The sequence below is a fragment of the Cyphellophora attinorum genome (assembly GCF_001299255.1).
Source record: "Cyphellophora attinorum strain CBS 131958 chromosome Unknown Contig60, whole genome shotgun sequence".
Taxonomy (NCBI): domain Eukaryota; kingdom Fungi; phylum Ascomycota; class Eurotiomycetes; order Chaetothyriales; family Cyphellophoraceae; genus Cyphellophora; species Cyphellophora attinorum.
Genome location: NW_017253288.1, coordinates 27,022 through 43,907, shown reverse-complemented (window position 1 = coordinate 43,907; position 16,886 = coordinate 27,022). Strand labels below are relative to the sequence as shown.

Below are 16,886 nucleotides of genomic sequence, written 5' to 3'. Positions count from 1 at the left end.
GAATCTGCTCAGAGCACGCCCGAAGGTTCTGAGCCAACCACTAAGCTCACCACAGCTCCAGGCAAGACCTCATCGAGTTGCATCTCAGCCATAAGCAAGACAGAAGCAATGCGATGTCGAGCTCAAGGTAAGCTTTGCCTCATCAAGAACGTTATTCGCTATCGACGCCTTCCTCGCCGCCTACTCTGCCTCGTTGCCTGACTTTGCCTCTTCTTCGGTCGCTCCCTCCTCCCTCTCTCCGCCGCCCTCTACCATGCTCTCGTCCAATCCCCTCAGTGTGTCCACGAACCTCGCCAGACCGACACACTCGCTCTTATGCCACCAATCAACATTGACTCCCGGTCCCATCTGGATCATACCTCCTCCCGTTCCAGCCAGCGGGTATGAAAACGCCGCTTTCGAGCTCCTATCGCTCGCATGCTCCTTCGGCTCCGCGAAGCTCATGATCGCAGACGCGCCCAAGCTCACGCTGGCGATGATATTGCCCTTGATGTGCGGCTCGTTGTCTTGATGATAGCCCATGTGCATCTTGGGGTAGTATCCGAGCAGCAGGTTGCTGTTGAAGCTCGTCTTCTGGCCTGTGGCGGCCTCTACGACGGGAACGAAGTTGGCAATCAGATCTTCGAGGACCTGAGGCGCGGTTTCGAGTTCGATTGCCTCTCCAGACGCGTAAGCGGCGCGAGCGATGCTGTAGGGGACGCCATACGTGGCGTTGAATTGCGCTGTCTTCAGGCCTATTTTCTTCTTTCTGTCTTGCTTCGCGGGCTTGCGGGTGAGCGGGATCGAGCCAGACTGTACTTCAGCCCACATTGCGTTGAAGATGTCTCGAGTTCCGCCTTTGCGGTAGATCTCGTAGTTTGTGGGAGCAAGAACGAAGATCGTGTCCTCGGCTGAAAGATTGATGCGAACACCAACATAACGATTCGCAGTCGAATCCGCAATTGCGGGGATGGGGAGGACGCTGAGACCTAGAGATGCGTCTTTGATGGCGACGACCCGCTTGTCTCGTCGACTTGTTGCGGCAAGGAGATCGTTAGCGGAGGTAATATTTAGCCACTTTGATTCGACGAGGTCCTCCAGAGTCATGTTTGGGAGCGGGCACAGCGTGGTCTGGTTGCAGTTTCGGCAAACAACGCGATTCTATTCCATACGGCAGTTGAAACGCTTGCAATTGCTGCAATTCCAGGACTTCCAGCCCGGATGATTGTTGTCCTTGTCGGCGAACCATGCTTTGAGCTGATCGACAGTCGGGGCAGCAGGCGCAGGAGGAACGAGGTTGAAGGAGCGCGAGTACTGAGCTGGGAGCGGTGTTCGACGCGCGAGGTACTCCGGAGCATAGTCGCGCGTCTTGATCGATAGGCCTGTGCTTTGGGCGGGGTCTAAGCGTGTTGGACATTCTGGATGGCCGCAGAATACATCGCCCTCCTTGTATCGGCGCGCGAGGGGTCGTTCGCAGGAACTGCAGAACTCTGTGCTTGTTCCAATTTCCTGACTTGAGGCGGCGGCCGTGCTACTATTCCACCAGATACCCTGTCCATCGCATAGTTCCAGCCGTGCCATGAGCACTCTGTCGGCTGACTGGCCTTGTTCGCTCACAACCCAGTCAAACCACACATCTGTGACCACAAACGCGCCAGCGACAGCGAATTGCTCCGGTTCCGGAAGGATGATGCCAGCTGCGACGAGCGATCGATGCTTTCCTTCTACAACGACACCGACGCGCTCTCTGTCTCTCATCGCGTCGAGACTCATCTTCAACCATGATGTGAACGTGTCTGAGGTGTTTGCTTTGTGGCCGTCGCCCTGCTTGTCTCGACAAAGGAATGTGCAGACGTTGTGTCCGTTGATGATGTCTGCGGAGGATTCGCTGGAACCAATTCTGATGCCTTCGAGGACATTATCGTGATGTGTGAGGGACCCTTGCGTATTGGTGCACCATTCGAGGCCTTCTGTTAAGTCACTTAGGTGCGCTGCGATGTGGATATCGACGCCATTGTGCGAGAACGCTTTGTTGGTCATCTTTGCTTCAAATCGACACTAGAGCAGCGATTGGAGCAGTAGTGACGTCGGAACAGTGATCAAAGTGATAGTAGCGCTAGGACGGTGACTAGAATGATGATAACACTAGACCAGCGCCTGTAGTGATAACGCATTGCAGCCAAGATCCCACAATGTCCTCGCGAAGTGCACAGCAAAGTGCAGCTTGAGCTATCGCGTAGATAGTCCATGTCTCCGTTCCTGTGCTAGAAGCTATTGTTGTCTAGTGAATGGCGCACGTGAAGAGCCAGGCAACTGGTGACATATATAATTGAGTGACGTTGCATCGAGACACAGAAAGGAAGCTGCGTCCTTATAAGTCACTCACTGTACCTAATTCACCTGGTAGCCTAATTTGCCCAAGCAGAATCGATATCAAACACAAGCGAGTGCAGGCCCACGCAATCCGCCTCGTCCATTGTCGTTTGACAAGCTTCGACACGTTTGTAGTAAGCTCCGAAGGAGACGATCCCCTCTGAAGCCGAGCAAGAATCTGTTGGGATCCTGAAATGACTACTGCAGGTGAACAGTCAGACTGATGACTTGTCCAACCAGCAGAGAACACTCAGTCCTTGTTCTACCATACTGCAAATCCTAGGGAAGTCCAGATCATCACCAAGATAGAATTCCAGATTTCTTTGCTTGTGCTGCTGCTCGGGTGGTTGCGAGGAAGAACCCCTCGGGGCACGGATCGCACTCATTGGTCTGAAAGCGTAACCCAGGTGCTCCTCGACTTCCTGCTGAGCCTTCCACGTCGACGTCCAGAGCTTCATTGTAGATACCTTGTACCAAAAGATCTTGCTCAGATGTACGAGCGTCCAGTCCCTAAATTCAACCGCAAAGCATTCTAAAATTCACACAAGGTCAGCCGAACACTGTCTAGACACATCCCCACCAAGCTCTTCGAGCCTGTCCTTAGCTAGGGACCAACAAGCGGCAGCGCAGCGTCAAGCGGAGACCCAGATTGCGAGACATAACACTGGGGTCGACCAGGCTCTGCAATCAGCACTGCGTCACATCAGCGTCCGTTGATCTTCGATGGAGTCTAGTCTGTTAGAAACACCATGCAGAGTATCAAAGGGGCCTTCTTTAACCTCGAGGTCACCTTTGAAGTATAAAGAATGGGAGCGTCCTGTCACGAAGCTCGCACTCTGGAAGGCTGCACCCCGGCGGTAGTCGTCATCCACCCGGACACGAGAGACTTCCGGGTCCAGATGAGGATTGCTGGTTGATAGCGATCCTCAGACAGGAAGTGGAAGCGCAGGACGGACCTCGAGAAAGTTCGGCCTCTACGCCGGTCTGCCTTCCCCATCTCGGGCAACCGCAGAGCTGAAGTCTAAGTCCTGGTCACGCCAGCCGTCAGATACATCAGCTGCAGAAGCGAATGCTGCAAGCGCATATGAAGCTTCGAACATCTGCCCGGCGCGAGTCGTGAGGCGCTTAGTTGTTGCGTAGCAATTTTGAAATGGGAGCTACTGGTCTTCGTGCGGCACCGTATCCCGCACTTGCGCCAAGCCGGCAAAAGAGAGTTAGGAGAAACACCCGGCTTTTAACCTGGAGCGGTGAAACTGGCTCCTTTCCCTTAGGCCTCGTAGCCAGTCAGCATGGGCAAAGCGATGCCGGCGGGCGCGGCGGAGAGGGCGTCTGTCGCCCTTCTCAACTCACTATGGTTCAGCAATGTGCCCCCATGAGATGTCTGTCCTTCTGCTTCGACCGTCATTGTCAGCTTGGACCTCTGCGCGTCACCGGTATTAAGGACTCTAAACGCGCTTCACTCGGGACCAGTTGTAGGCGGCACGTCATTGCTGTCGACTGCTTGTGGCGTTCTAAGCCAATGTGTGAGCCGATATGACATTCGATGTCGAGGAAGTTGTGAAGAATGCCACTAACGTGGAGAAGTGGTCGTTGCTCTCAGGCAAGGCATACAGCTGACAAACGCTGGACCTGCTGACAGTATCGTAGGGGCTGACTTCTGGCACACGGCGGAGCTCGAACGCTTCAACGTGCCACGCGTGAGATGTAGCGATGGGCCAAACGGCATCAGAGGCACGCGCTTCTTTGGAGGCGTCTCAGCAGCATGTATACCATGTGGTACTGCCCTTGGCGCGACCTGGGACAAGGAGCTACTTTACAGAGCTGGCGAGCTTCTCGGACAGGAGTGTATCTCGAAAGGAGCTCACTGCTGGTTAGGACCTACGATCAACATCCAACGGTCACCAATGGGAGGACGTGGATTTGAGAGCTACTCCGAAGATCCCCACCTGTCAGGAACCCTGGCAGTCAACATCGTGAAAGGTGTTGAAAGCACTGGTGTCCAAGCGACTCCGAAACATTTCGTCTGTAACGATCAGGAACACGAGCGACGAGCTGTCAACACAATCATTCCAGAACGAGCATTACGAGAAGTCTACCTCCGTCCCTTTCAGATCTTGGCTCGTGATGCTGCGCCCGGTGTCTTGATGACATCGTACAACAAAATCAACGGGCTTCACGTTGCCCACGATCCCCGCATGATCAACGGCATTGTGCGCGAAGAATGGGGCTGGGATCCGCTGGTCATGAGCGATTGGCACGGCACGTACTCGACCACGGAGGCAGTGAATGCTGGCATGGATCTAGAAATGCCGGGCGGACCGAAAATGCGAGGACGCTTGGGCGACTTCGTTCAAAGCTCACGCCTGATTAAGCAGTCTGTTCTGGACCAACGAGCCCGAAGAGTGCTTCAGTTCGTCAAACGAGCTGCAAAAGTCGAAATGAAAGAGGGGCCGCGCGACCTGCCAGAGGATCGTGCTCTGAATCGCGAAATTGCCGGCAAAAGTATCGTCGTCCTCAAGAATGACATCAATCTTCTGCCTCTGCCGAAAAAGGCCAAGAAAGTGGCCCTCATCGGTTCGCACATGCGCCTGCCTGTTATTACTGGAGGCGGCAGTGCTGTACTAAATCCGTACTACACCGTCACGCTTTCCGAAGCCCTGTCTGAGCGCTACTCTGCCAGCGGCACTGAGATTGCCCACGAAGTGGGCGTACCTGCCTATCGCATGCTTCCGCAGCTCAGCAAGCTCATCCAGCGTCCGGATCGTTCTGCGCAGGGTGGGATCATGTCCTTCTACAATTCCCCTCCTGGAACCACCGATCGCAAACTCGTGGTCGAGGAGCATTTCCAGCGAGCGTATTGCCAGCTCATGGACTACAAGCATCCGGACTTGAATTTCGAACTCTTCTACATCACGGCAGAGGCGATCTTCACGCCTGATGAATCCGGAACTTGGGACTTCGGACTGTCCGTGTATGGCACAGCCAATGTATACCTCGACGATGAGCTTATCATCGACGAAACGACCGAGAAGCAGAAAGCCGGCGGCGCGTTCTTCGGCAAAGGCACACCGGAGAAGATCGGCTCAAAGGAGCTGCAAGAAGGCAAGGAGTACAAGCTTCGAATTGAATTCGGCAGCTCAGCCACCAGCACATCTCCACAGATTGGCGTGACCACTTTTGGGGGTGGCGGTTTCCAGCTTGGGGCTGCTCGACGCGTTGATTCAGCCGTGTCAATAGATCGCGCCTGCAAGTTGGCCCAAAACGCGGACTATGCCATCCTGTGCACCGGCCTGAATGCCGAATGGGAGTGTGAGGGAACCGATCGACTTATGTACAACCTTCCGCCACGAATCGACGAGCTCATCACTCGCGTACTTGCGGCGCAGCCCAACACTGTCATTGTGACGCAAGCCGGAACACCATTCGCTATGCCATGGCAGAAGGACGCACAGACTATTGTTCACGCATGGTACGGAGGAAACGAGGCTGGACACGGCATAGCAGACGTTCTCTTCGGTGACGTCAATCCTAGTGCACGATTGCCGTTGAGCTGGCCAGCAACAGAGAAAGAGAACCCGGCTTACCTCAATTGGGGAAGCACACAAGGACGGGTCATGTATGGTGAAGACGTATTTGTGGGATACAAGTTCTACGATGAGATGGAACGTCCTCCTATGTTCGCATTCGGACATGGGCTGTCTTACACAACGTTCGAGATCAAGCCTTTGGCAGTCTCTGAAACGGGAGACAAGGTCAGCGTTGAAGTCAAGAATACCGGCAAAATTGACGGGACCGAGACCGTTCAGGTGTATGTCCATGCTAAGACCAGTCTGATACGGCGACCGAAACGGGAATTGCATGGCTTTTCGAAAGTGACTGTACAAGCAGGCAAGGCGACCAAGATCGAGGTCGCCATCGACAAGTATGCGGCCAGTCTATGGGACGAGGCAGAAGAGCGGTGGATGCGAGAAAAGGGCGAATACGAAGTGCTCGTTGGAAGCAGCAGCCGCGAGGAGCACTTGACAGTCGCTGGCTCGTTTACAATCGAGGAGACCAGCTGGTGGCTAGGCTTGTGAGCAGAAGACATGGCCACCGTCAGGGACTGGCACAACCTTTGGATGCGTCGGCAGGCTGCGGAGCTCAAACACCAGAGTTTGTTTACGTCAGCATTCTCTCCCTGACAATCGCAGAACTTTTTGTCTTAAGTCTTCACACCAGCAGTTTTCAACGCCTCGTCCATCTTCTTCTCAAGCTGTATGCCAATGAGCACATCCAGCAGCTTCACAAACTCTGCCTGATCATCGTTCAGCAACTTGGCCAGATCACGAGCCGAGCCCAACTTCCCATTTCCGTCCACGAGTCCAAATTCCCTCGCCGCAGCCAGCGCTCTATCATCAACATAGGGAAACACTTCCTCCCACTGGCCTTGCACCCGCCTCAAGAAGATGCCCACTCCCGTCGGACCCACTCCTTTGATCCCGTCTGTCAGGACCTCCTGCACTTTGTCCTGTGCGGCCTTGACATCCAGACCCTTCAATTGCTTGCGCAACCCTTCCAGATTCTCGAGGTCGTCATCTCCGCAGATCGCTCTGACACCTTCAACAAGATCTCCTAGTTGCGTCGCCGTCTTCTCCTTGTGCTGCGTACGTGCTTCCCACATCACCTTTCTCCTGCCCTCGAAGCCTGCTTCGTCCAAATCGTCGACTGTTCTCAATCCAAATGGTGGGTTCAGCAATGTGTTGATTGTTCGCGTGCCCAATCTGTGGGAAAGCGGTTTGCTGAGGATGAGTGCGCAGACGAGATTCTGGAATGGCGTGAGGGATGAGTCAGGGTATGTCAGGAGCTTCTGGTCTTTGGTTGCTTGATGGCCGGCATCCTCCGCAGGTGGCTCTTTTCGACGTTTCTCGTCGTCCCAGTCGATCTCACCGTGACCTTCGGGAAAAGCTGGAAAGGCGAGGTCGAATGCTTCTTGGGACAGCAGCCACTTCAACGCGCGTGGCTGACTGGACGATGCAGAGTTGCCGTTCTTGTTGCTGGGTGCTGGTTCTGTTTTCGGTTTCTTGGCTTCGGGCTCGGCATCTTCAGCGCCTTCAGAAGCTGCCTCTTGATCATCCGCATCACCTTCAATATCCTCTGCTTTTCGCTTGTCGCCTGGCTCAGGTGCGTTGCTGTCATCCCCGTTGGTCTCATCTCCGTTCTGTGGCTCCTCGTCCTCCTCGCTGTGCTGCTGCTCGCGCGTCGGCTTTTCCTCGGCATTTCTCTGAGCGGCCCTCCGCCGGGTCACTCGTTTTGGTGGCATAGCTATTCTGGCCGCAATCGCGTCTATTGTCTACGTTGCTGCTGTATTCCGAGAGCCAGCGTAAACATGAGAGTATGTCCGAAAAGCAATGAGGTATAAGGAACCGCAAAGTGATGATGTCACCAATGTCTTGCCACTGATGTCAAAGTCTACTGACACGACAGCCGCTTCGGATCTACAACACTGAGTACAGTCAATATTGACAGATTGCATCCATACCGGCATGCTCGACATTTTGCTTGGCTCACCATGCCAGCTTCTCATCGCCTCCCTTCCCATCAACACCCTTCAGCATATCAGCCTCGTTCAACGTATCCTGCTCCGTCTTCCCCGTTCCCTTGCTCTGCTTCTCCGCGCCCATCAACCCTTCCCAGACCCCCTTGCCAAATCTCTTGAAACTTTCAATGACACCTTTGTTCAGCGTCAACTGGTACTCCATCTCACTCAGCTCGAATGGCCACTCCTTCCACTCTCCTTCGCTGATCTCGACCCTTACCGTTCGTGATTGAATATCGATTTCAATACTCCGCCCGTCTTTCGCAGCTTCGTAGAACGACTCGTCAGACATCACAAAGCCTAGCAGACCCAAACTAGGCATATTCCGACCGAGAATGAATGCGAAGCTCTTCGCAATCACACATTTCACGCCTGCTCCCTTCAGCGCCACGACCGCGTCCTCGCGTGAGGAGCCCACGCCGAACGCATTTCCGGCGACAACAACGGCATTGCTGCCAGGATATGACTTGACTGTGTCACGAAACTCCGGGTGCGTTTGTTCGAGACAGTGGCTGCCGAACTCTGCCTCGGTTGTACAAGTGGTCAGGGCGTAGCCGGGCGCTAGTGCGTCCGTGTCGATGAGGTCGCCTAGGGTTATGATCGTAGACTTAAGTGTCTGCATAGGCTCGGGCACTGTTGTGGTCTTGGAGAGGCCATCGGTCGTGGACGTGCTGGACCTGGTCGCCGGGGCTGAAAGGTCGGGCTCGACGTATGTCAGGCCTTGTGCCGGTGAGGCCGAAGTGGTTGAAGACTTTCTGTATACCGTATCAAACCACTCAAAGTCCATTTCAGCCAGGAAAGGAGCTGGATCAGTGATCTCCAAGGAGAACGCTGAGGCAGCACAGACTACCGCCGAGGAGAGGTTGCCGAATGCGCCTATCTGCTGTTAGTGATCGTAATGCACACGAGGCCGCTGAAGAATAGCTTACCAGGACCCATTCGATTCTGGAAGTTACGGTTCTGCGAGCTCAACCACGTCTCGCCCTTCTCGGCTTTTTCCGCGCTCATACCCACGCAGTACGAGCAGCCCGGTGGCCCCCTGGTGAAACCGGCCTCCTCGTAGACCTTCAACAAGCCGAGCTCGTTCAGCCTCTCAACGATTGGCAGACTGCCAGGCACGTAATGCCTCTTTCCTTTCGCCAACGGCAGCTTCTTGGCTAATCCAACTTTCAGTAACATACCAGCCAGTACCAATTCTTCTTCAGTGGTCGTGCAGGCGCCAATGAAGACGCCATCGACCTTCATGCCGGCCTTCTCACTGACAGGAACGACGTGGTCTGGCTCCGGGTAGACAGCGATCGTAGGCTCGACTTTGCCAGATCGATCGTGTGCTCGCTGGCATACTGCGCACCATCGTCCGGCTTGAAATAGACACTGTTCTGCTTGTTGGCTTTCCTCCTTCTCCGCGCGACATACGACTTTGTGACTTCATCTGGCACGAATAGACCAGTGACGGCGCCAAACTCGGTGCACATGTTGCAGATCGCAAACCTCGCGTCGATGCTGAGATACTGGCAGCCCTCGCCTGTGAACTCGACGATGCGTTCTGCTGCAACCGTATTGCGCTTCAACTCCCGCAAAATGTGTAGGATCACGTCCTTTCCAGACACGCCTCGACTGGGCTTGCCTGTGAAGTCGATACGGATTGTCTCGGGAATCTTGAACCACGTCTGACCAAGGGCCAGTGCCATCATGACATCTGCCGCGCCCAGACCGATCGATAGACATCCAATTGCGCCACCGGAGCAGGTGTGGCTGTCGCTTCCAACGCAGAGCATACCTGGCTCAGCACGCTCTCGGACAAACTCTGTGTGCATGATGGTGTAGTTCATGCCCTGGAAGTCCGTCATCCGGAACATCTTCTTCGCCTTCTCCGCGAGGTCAACCATACGCTCGACCTTCGCGACGCCTCGAACATCAGGGTGTACGACGTGGTCGCCCGCGAGCCAGAAACGATCGTTACGCCATATTCCAGGGTTCCCGAGTGATTCATGCGTTCGTGCCATCGCGGACCATGATAGTTCTGATGCCAGAATCCAGTCGAGACCTGCACGGATGACAGCTCCGGTATGTAGTCCTGTCTCAGGCAATGGAGACAGCGAATGCGCTGCAAAGATCTTCTGTGTCAATGTCATGGGTTGAGTGGCAGCCTTTCGTTCGGGAATGGTAGCCTGAAATGTCTGCTGCGAATTGTTTAGTGCTGTAAGATAGGCGGATACCAGAAACAATGTATCCTCGTAGTCATCAGGAGTGGGCTTCGTCGTTGCACCGATCCCCAGGCCGCCATGCTGAGGCGAGTCCGTGATCTTTTCGAGCGCGAGCTTGATGGCCTCGGCGTCTGCTGGCGATGATGCCTGCAGCGACTGGCACAGCTGCTCAAGAATGGCTGGGATAGTGCTCTCTGTAGAAGATGTGACATCTTTGGGTAACGACAATCCACGGGTGGCTTGGAAAGTCGAATCGAGCGCATCAATGAATTCAGCAGGCGATGATGCGACTACTGCCTTGGAGGGCAACTCAATGATACCCGGCATGTCTAATCTGGTGGTGAAGTCTGCTCTGTGCTGGTATAAGGTGTTATGTACTGGCTGATGTCGAGACCCTTTATCGAAGCACTTGAATCTCGATACAAATCATCAGCCAGCAAAGCCGTGACACAGAATCTATACAGAGGCTTATGTTGTTGAAGGATGCGATGATGTTGAGGTGGGTGGCCGTTGCCGGACTTCACAAGCGATGTCGCGTGCCATTACTGTGCGATACCCTCGTGACGCCAAAGGGCTATACATTCTATCCATCGGCAGATGTCCGATACTGGTTATCCCCAGCCCGATCGGATTTGGGGTACGTTGTGCTTCCAGCGAGTGGAAAGCGTGAAGTGAGAGGAGAAAGGTCAGCGATGTTTACAGGACAAGGATTGGCTTATCGGCCTCGGACCGCAATTCGGAGTCCACGATCAGGCAGTGAATGGCGTCACGCCTCGGCATCCTCAGTGATCAGTGTAGTCCAGTCAGCGTCAGACATCATTGCGCGGGGATGGATGAGGCGGCATCGGGATCGTGGGGAGTGCGATTATGAATGGGCCTTGTCAAAGCATCCGAATCGGAGCGTCGTTCAAGGTGTGTCATCACAAACCACCAAGAACCTCAACGAATATATTCCCCAGGTGGTCGGACATGCAGTGCTGCGTACTATCAACCTAGCGGCGCGCCTTTTGCAGCGTAGACGGTCTTCTCCCTGAACGCATTCATATGCACGCAGTAGATTGTGATCGCATCGACTCAAGAGGGAAACGGCGCAATGAACGGCTCTCATACTAACGGCAGCTCGGTCAGCCATGACCAAATGTCTCGACCGATGTCCGCCGCGTCAAGGCTCCGGGCCATGCTTTCACGCCCCGACCAGATCACAGCATGTCCAGGTGTCTACGACGGGTTGACCGCGCGTATCGCCATTGCCCAGGGTTTTCCTTGCATCTACATGACAGGCGCTGGCACAGCTGCGTCAAAGTTGGGGATGCCCGATCTAGGCCTTGTGACGATGAACGACATGCTCGCCAATGCCGCCATGATTGCCTCACTCGATCGCACAATTCCACTCATTGCGGACGCCGACACCGGGTACGGCGGTCCACCAATGGTTTCACGAACTGTAAAGGGCTACATCAGTGCAGGGATTGCTGGTATGCATATCGAGGACCAAGTACTCATGAAGCGCTGTGGACATCTGGGCGGCAAGGAGATCGTTGGTCGGGAAGAGTACTACTCCAGGATCCGAGCGGCCGTAATGGCTCGAGAGGAGGAGCGTTCGACTACCGGAGGCGACATTGTGATCATCGCTAGAACCGATGCACTTCAGTCGTTTGGCTTCGATGAAGCTGTCGAACGCCTCAAGGCCTGCATTGAAATTGGTGCAGACGTTGCTTTTCTCGAAGGTGTAACCTCGAAAGAGGACGCGAAGAAGTTCACCAGCTTGTTTGAAGGAACACCATGCTTGCTGAATAACGTTCCAGGCGGCGCGACCCCAGATATGACTGTCGAGGAAGCAAGAAAACTCGGGTATAGACTCATCATCTATCCTGGCTTGGCACTGAATGCGGTGATGCTGAGCGTCACTGCAGCGTACAAGGAGCTGCACGAGAAAGGAAGCGTGCACGTCTCCGACGATCAGCTGAAGGCTGGTGTGAAGAGAATGTTCAATGTGGTCGGGTTGCAGGAGTGTATAGCCTTCGATGCAAAGGCTGGCGGTACTTCGTACAGCAAAGGAGTGTGACGACTATCGTCTTGTACCACTGAAGCGCGACCGCGAGCAGAGCGTCAATGTGACTTTTACCACGTACGTGCATACCATGGTCGGGTTCCTTGATCTTTGGCACACTGTCCTGAGTCACCATATCTAGGTGCGGGAATACATTGCGTGACTTTGCTTGTCATTTAGTCACCCCCGATACATCGTGAAGTGTCATCAGTCTGAATGCTAGGTTATCCAGCAGCCTCGTCACCGTGATCACTCTTGTCATCATTGCATACTTTCTTCATGAACAGAACATTCGGAAGTCCGATATTCGGACTTCGTTGACAGTGGATTTCTCCCGATCGGTGATTGCCTGATTCGATCCATGGGCATTTTTGCGGAGATGCGATTTCTGTTCGCGGTGATAGATCCCCACGATTCCCCGCAAAGCACCGGGGTCTCGCAGAGGAACCGGATGATCCCTGACAATGTGCATGCCGGGCGTGTCAGCAGATCCTCTGCTCGTCCTGCAACTAAGATGATGCTGAACTGCCGCATGGGCGGCATATCGTGCATGGCATCCATCTCGTTCAAGGCCGAACTCATATCGAACGGTGTGTACGTGCGCTTCTGGATTGCCAATTGTCTGTTGTCGCCACGTGACGCTCGAGATGCTCTCTGTCTATGCCCGTGGTTGGGGTCCACATCAAAGCTGATCGCACAGCTAACCCTACGTGAAAGATGTCGCATGATTGCTTCCACCTTCGTCTGGAATACCGTCGAGAAAAGCTCAGCCCAGCAGGGAAGCAATCTTTCTGACATCAGTACTCGATGACAAAAATGCAGTTAAGGCCCTCACTCCAGACCGTGACCATGAATTTGGGAAACCTCGCCCAAGCTCTAGGGATGCAGCTACCTTGAGTCCGCTTCCGAGACTGCTGCTGGCGTTGGGCTAGGAGGCGGTATGCTGTCCTGGACAGGCCACCGGCACCGACGCCTTCGCTCGTGGTTCGCGCACCACAACAATGCTTGTTGTGTCCCGGGCCATCGCAGGCGTCGTAGCTTGAAATGAGTTGAAGGGGCAACAGATGCTCGATCATGAAGATGGCGTCTGGAGTAGCCGTCCGAAAGGCCTGTGGTGCAATTCGGTGCCCATGGAACGTCAAGATATGGAGCAAGTGGCGGCAGCTCGATTCCAAGGCTGAGACACCTCGTTGGTCTCGCGACTCGCCGAGGCGACCATTGTAGCGTGTTAAAACTCACCGAACGGTACTTGTGGACACTCCAAACAATTGCACAGAACACCGAAGCAAAGCGCCTCAATCTGTAACGCCTGGGTCAAGAAGCAGAGTTGTCAGGACGACGCACGGTCAGATCGAAGTGCGGGTGGCTGCAGCGTTCCGATGTCAGGCTGAAGGAACGACGACAGCAACAGTCAAGGTCGATATGATTGGCCTTCAGAAGCCATGCATCCCTGACGACGGCGCACGTCAAACACCCAAGCTTGAGCCGAAAACTGTCGTTAGCATAATGTAGTGACTATCACCAGATAGCGGTGGGATTGATGTCCGGGCAGCACTTCGCTCGAAAGGCGTAGGTATAGGTAGATGGAGGACTAGGGCATTGATGACCTTCGTCAAAGGCAGCACAATCGAATCTGATGCGCTGCTTGAAAGCCTCACAAACACCTACCTCAGGTACGCAGAAAACAGATGGCGGGCACGTTCCAATGATATATTCCGAGGTTGGCGATAGCCGCGCACAGCGGAGTATTGCGCTCGAGACGGCCCAGGTCTTTTCAACGGCCATCGACGCCGTGAACGTGCCGTGGTCAATAGGTTTGTCCAGCACCTGGTTCTTGGATAAGCAAGCGTTCCTGTTGCTTTCTTCGCTACACCAATATTGCAAACGACATTGCATTCGAGGGCTGCGATCCGCATTCAACGGGTGCCGTTCAGTATCGTACTGGTGGCGGACGTAGACGCGAATCGACTGCAGTAGAGAAGATCATGTTCTCAAGTACTGTGTGTGATAAGCTGCTGAGCTGAGCCGAGAAGGATGAACCTGTGGCTTGAGCTAGGGAGCTGTCAAACAGCAACCCCACACCTGCTGCAGGGTTGCCAGTAGGCGAGGACCCCGCCATCGTCGACCAGTCGAGCCAGTACAGATTTCTGTACCTCAGCCTTTCACCAGCCTCATCGAATTGGTTTGCGCTGTGCCTTTTCACCGTTCTAGTCTTGCCGTACGCCCCGCAAAGCAACAAGCTGGCGAAGACGCAGTTGCGAGCATCGGACTCGAGACCGCAGTTCGCAAACGGCGCATACTACAATGGATTCTGAGCCGGCGCATTTGCGGAACTCTCGGGTTAAGGCTTGCACAGAGTGCCGGCAGCAGAAGGTGGGTAGCCTGGTCCGATCATTGGAATCTGCTCATCGTTGGCAGCTTCGATGCGACGCCGCTCAGCATCCGAACGACAGATGCTCAAGATGTCGACGGAGGGACATCAAATGTGTTATCACATCTAATTTCGTGCGGGCGAAGCGGAAAACGTAGGTGCGATGGTGTTGAGGGGCTGCACGTCTACTTGGACTGATTTCCCGGGCATAGGAAATCGGAGCTGCAGCAGGAACTGCAACAGCTTAGGCAGCAGATGCATCATGTTCCGCACGAAAGCCCTGCATCGAACTCAACAAACACTAGGCCTTCATTGACGCCGGTCAACAGCAGCTCCCTACCGCCAAGCAACAACATCCCGACTTCGAGAAATGGAAGCATTGATGGCTTCCGTCCTAGTTCAGCAGGTGTCCCTCCTGATCCGGTCTCCAATGCTCCACGGGAGCAGACTCATCCTCGGACGCTGAAGGAAGTCGAAGTCACGGCCACTGCGGTGGATGACTGCTTCCGCCTGTTCTTCACGAAGTATGCTCCACATATGCCAGCAGTAGAGGGGCCGATGGAGCCAAACGAATGCTACAACCAGTCGCGATATCTGTTTTGGACGATTATGACCATTGGTTCACGCAAATATCCACGAGATCCGACCCTACTATCGCAGCTTACGCCACCAATAGTGGAGATGACCAAGAACGCAGCCTTCGCGATCGAGAAGTCGCTTCACACAATTCAAGCCTTCATGCTGCTGTGTACTTGGCCCATACCGCATTCGTCGATCGGCAAGGATATCACTCACGTGCTGTCTGGTGTATTGCTTCAGCATGCATTAAGCGTTGGCATGCATATTTTCGGCGTCGGGCAAGACTTTGCGCGCATCAAGTTGACGGCAGATCGGTCCCAACTGTATGCGAGAGCAAGACTTTGGGCACTTTGCATAGTTGTTTGCCAGAGAGTGAGCTGCACAGACGGCGTGCCTCCGGTATACATTCCCGATAACTATGACCACAGTTACTGCCAAGCCCAGTCGTTGAACGCACTCCAGCCGGCTTTGAGGTTTCAGAAGACCTTGAGTCGCATTCTGACGGAGTCCATTCTGGAGCTGGAGAGATATGCGCTTTCGAAACCCATGGCACAGCGAGGGCCGGTCCTCAATCCATTCATCGATGCTGCATCGCTCACCTTGGCCGACCTTGAACCCGAGTGTCCGGCTGACATCGACCGATTCTACCTCATTTCGGCAGAGCTTCAGATCCTATCATTCCATCTCCTGGGTCCGAGGGAGTCGCTCGATGATGCGAAGCTAGCAAGGATGCACAGCCTCAGTTGCGATGCCATCGAATTGATGAATATCTTGGAAAGAAACGAAGGTTTCTGCGATCATGCGCCGCTCGCAGCTATGAAATACCTTTGCACTGCCGCTTTCACTCTGCTGAAGCTGTCACGGTCGCATATGGCAGCGAATGTGGACTCGGAAAGGGGAAAGGCCGCGTACTTCACCTCGATCTCGCTCGCTCGTAAGACAGCAGTGGAACCGGAGGACATCATGGCGAGACTAGCCAAGATCCTGACACAACTCTGGAACAGTAAGCAAGTCTTCCGAAAGTCGGATGGCACCACAGATCCTCTGTCATTGCGCTGCGGCAGCAGATTGGCAATGAGTATACCTTACGATTGCTTCTGGTGGTGGCGCTCGGAATTTGCTGGCATCGAAAACCCGTACGAAGATCAACGTGAGTCAAGTCAGTTCCCGCAGTCGACAACATCTGCTGACGTAGTGTTCTCAGAAGCCAACGCAGCTCATGCTGGCGTTTCGCCGGAGTCTTTTCAAAATCTGGTATGGCTGCAAGAGTCATTCCCGGAATTTGCGTGGCCGACGATGGAAGATCTTGTTTCGATGGACTGGCCGTCTGAGCCAATTTCAATACCGGCACCCTCCACGGGATCCGGTGCCCGCAGCAGTGGTCCGATGCCCGAGATGAACTCGATCTGGATGTAGGCAGCACGAATGCTTCTCAGAGGCGAGACACTGCGTGTAGATCGGATCCCGTGAACTTGCACGTCCAAAAGCCACCACAGGCTTCACCGATCGGCTCCATATTTGGCAATGGGCGCCCGCCCAAGATACATTGTCAATGACCCCGAGGTGAAAGATTTCGAGGTCGTCATGAACTTGAACCTGACGCGGTACCTCATCACGTGACACGCGCGTGACGCGCCGCCAAGACAAGGCAGTCTCTGTCGCCGAATCTTCACCTGCATGTTTGGATTGTTGGTCCTTTGTTCAATGTCATTTGCCACTTCTGCTTCTGTCCGACTTGGACAGTACAAAACT

At 54.3% G+C, this 16,886-nt stretch overlaps 7 protein-coding genes across 7 annotated transcripts; 3 read left to right on the top strand and 4 right to left on the bottom strand.

Moving 5' to 3' along the window:
• Positions 1 to 180: 180 nt before the first annotated feature.
• Positions 181 to 1,086, bottom strand: AB675_1407 (uncharacterized protein; the record flags this gene model as incomplete). Its single annotated transcript, XM_018141295.1, has 1 exon — positions 181 to 1,086. The coding sequence occupies one exon, from the start codon at positions 1,084 to 1,086 to the stop codon at positions 181 to 183; it is 906 nt and encodes a 301-aa protein (XP_017994392.1).
• Positions 1,087 to 1,140: 54 nt separating this feature from the next.
• Positions 1,141 to 2,019, bottom strand: AB675_1406 (uncharacterized protein; the record flags this gene model as incomplete). The annotated part of the gene is made up of 1 exon (XM_018141294.1): positions 1,141 to 2,019. One exon carries the CDS (start codon positions 2,017 to 2,019, stop codon positions 1,141 to 1,143), a length of 879 nt encoding a protein of 292 aa, XP_017994422.1.
• A 1,866-nt stretch (positions 2,020 to 3,885) lies between these two features.
• Positions 3,886 to 6,428, top strand: AB675_1405 (putative beta-glucosidase H; the record flags this gene model as incomplete). The annotated part of the gene is made up of 2 exons (XM_018141293.1): positions 3,886 to 3,935; positions 3,992 to 6,428. 2 exons carry the CDS (start codon positions 3,886 to 3,888, stop codon positions 6,426 to 6,428), a joined length of 2,487 nt encoding a protein of 828 aa, XP_017994400.1.
• Positions 6,429 to 6,553: 125 nt separating this feature from the next.
• AB675_1404 (uncharacterized protein) lies at positions 6,554 to 7,651 on the bottom strand (the record flags this gene model as incomplete). The annotated part of the gene is made up of 1 exon (XM_018141292.1): positions 6,554 to 7,651. The coding sequence occupies one exon, from the start codon at positions 7,649 to 7,651 to the stop codon at positions 6,554 to 6,556; it is 1,098 nt and encodes a 365-aa protein (XP_017994418.1).
• A 244-nt stretch (positions 7,652 to 7,895) lies between these two features.
• AB675_1403 (putative aconitate hydratase) lies at positions 7,896 to 10,461 on the bottom strand (the record flags this gene model as incomplete). Its single annotated transcript, XM_018141291.1, has 4 exons — positions 7,896 to 8,803; positions 8,857 to 9,084; positions 9,109 to 9,237; positions 9,279 to 10,461. The coding sequence occupies 4 exons, from the start codon at positions 10,459 to 10,461 to the stop codon at positions 7,896 to 7,898; spliced, it is 2,448 nt and encodes an 815-aa protein (XP_017994407.1).
• Positions 10,462 to 11,227: 766 nt separating this feature from the next.
• On the top strand, positions 11,228 to 12,199 carry AB675_1402 (Carboxyvinyl-carboxyphosphonate phosphorylmutase; the record flags this gene model as incomplete). Its single annotated transcript, XM_018141290.1, has 1 exon — positions 11,228 to 12,199. The coding sequence occupies one exon, from the start codon at positions 11,228 to 11,230 to the stop codon at positions 12,197 to 12,199; it is 972 nt and encodes a 323-aa protein (XP_017994403.1).
• A 2,611-nt stretch (positions 12,200 to 14,810) lies between these two features.
• AB675_1401 (Regulatory protein LEU3) lies at positions 14,811 to 16,550 on the top strand (the record flags this gene model as incomplete). The annotated part of the gene is made up of 2 exons (XM_018141289.1): positions 14,811 to 16,284; positions 16,339 to 16,550. The coding sequence occupies 2 exons, from the start codon at positions 14,811 to 14,813 to the stop codon at positions 16,548 to 16,550; spliced, it is 1,686 nt and encodes a 561-aa protein (XP_017994416.1).
• Between the last annotated feature and the right edge of the window lie 336 nt (positions 16,551 to 16,886).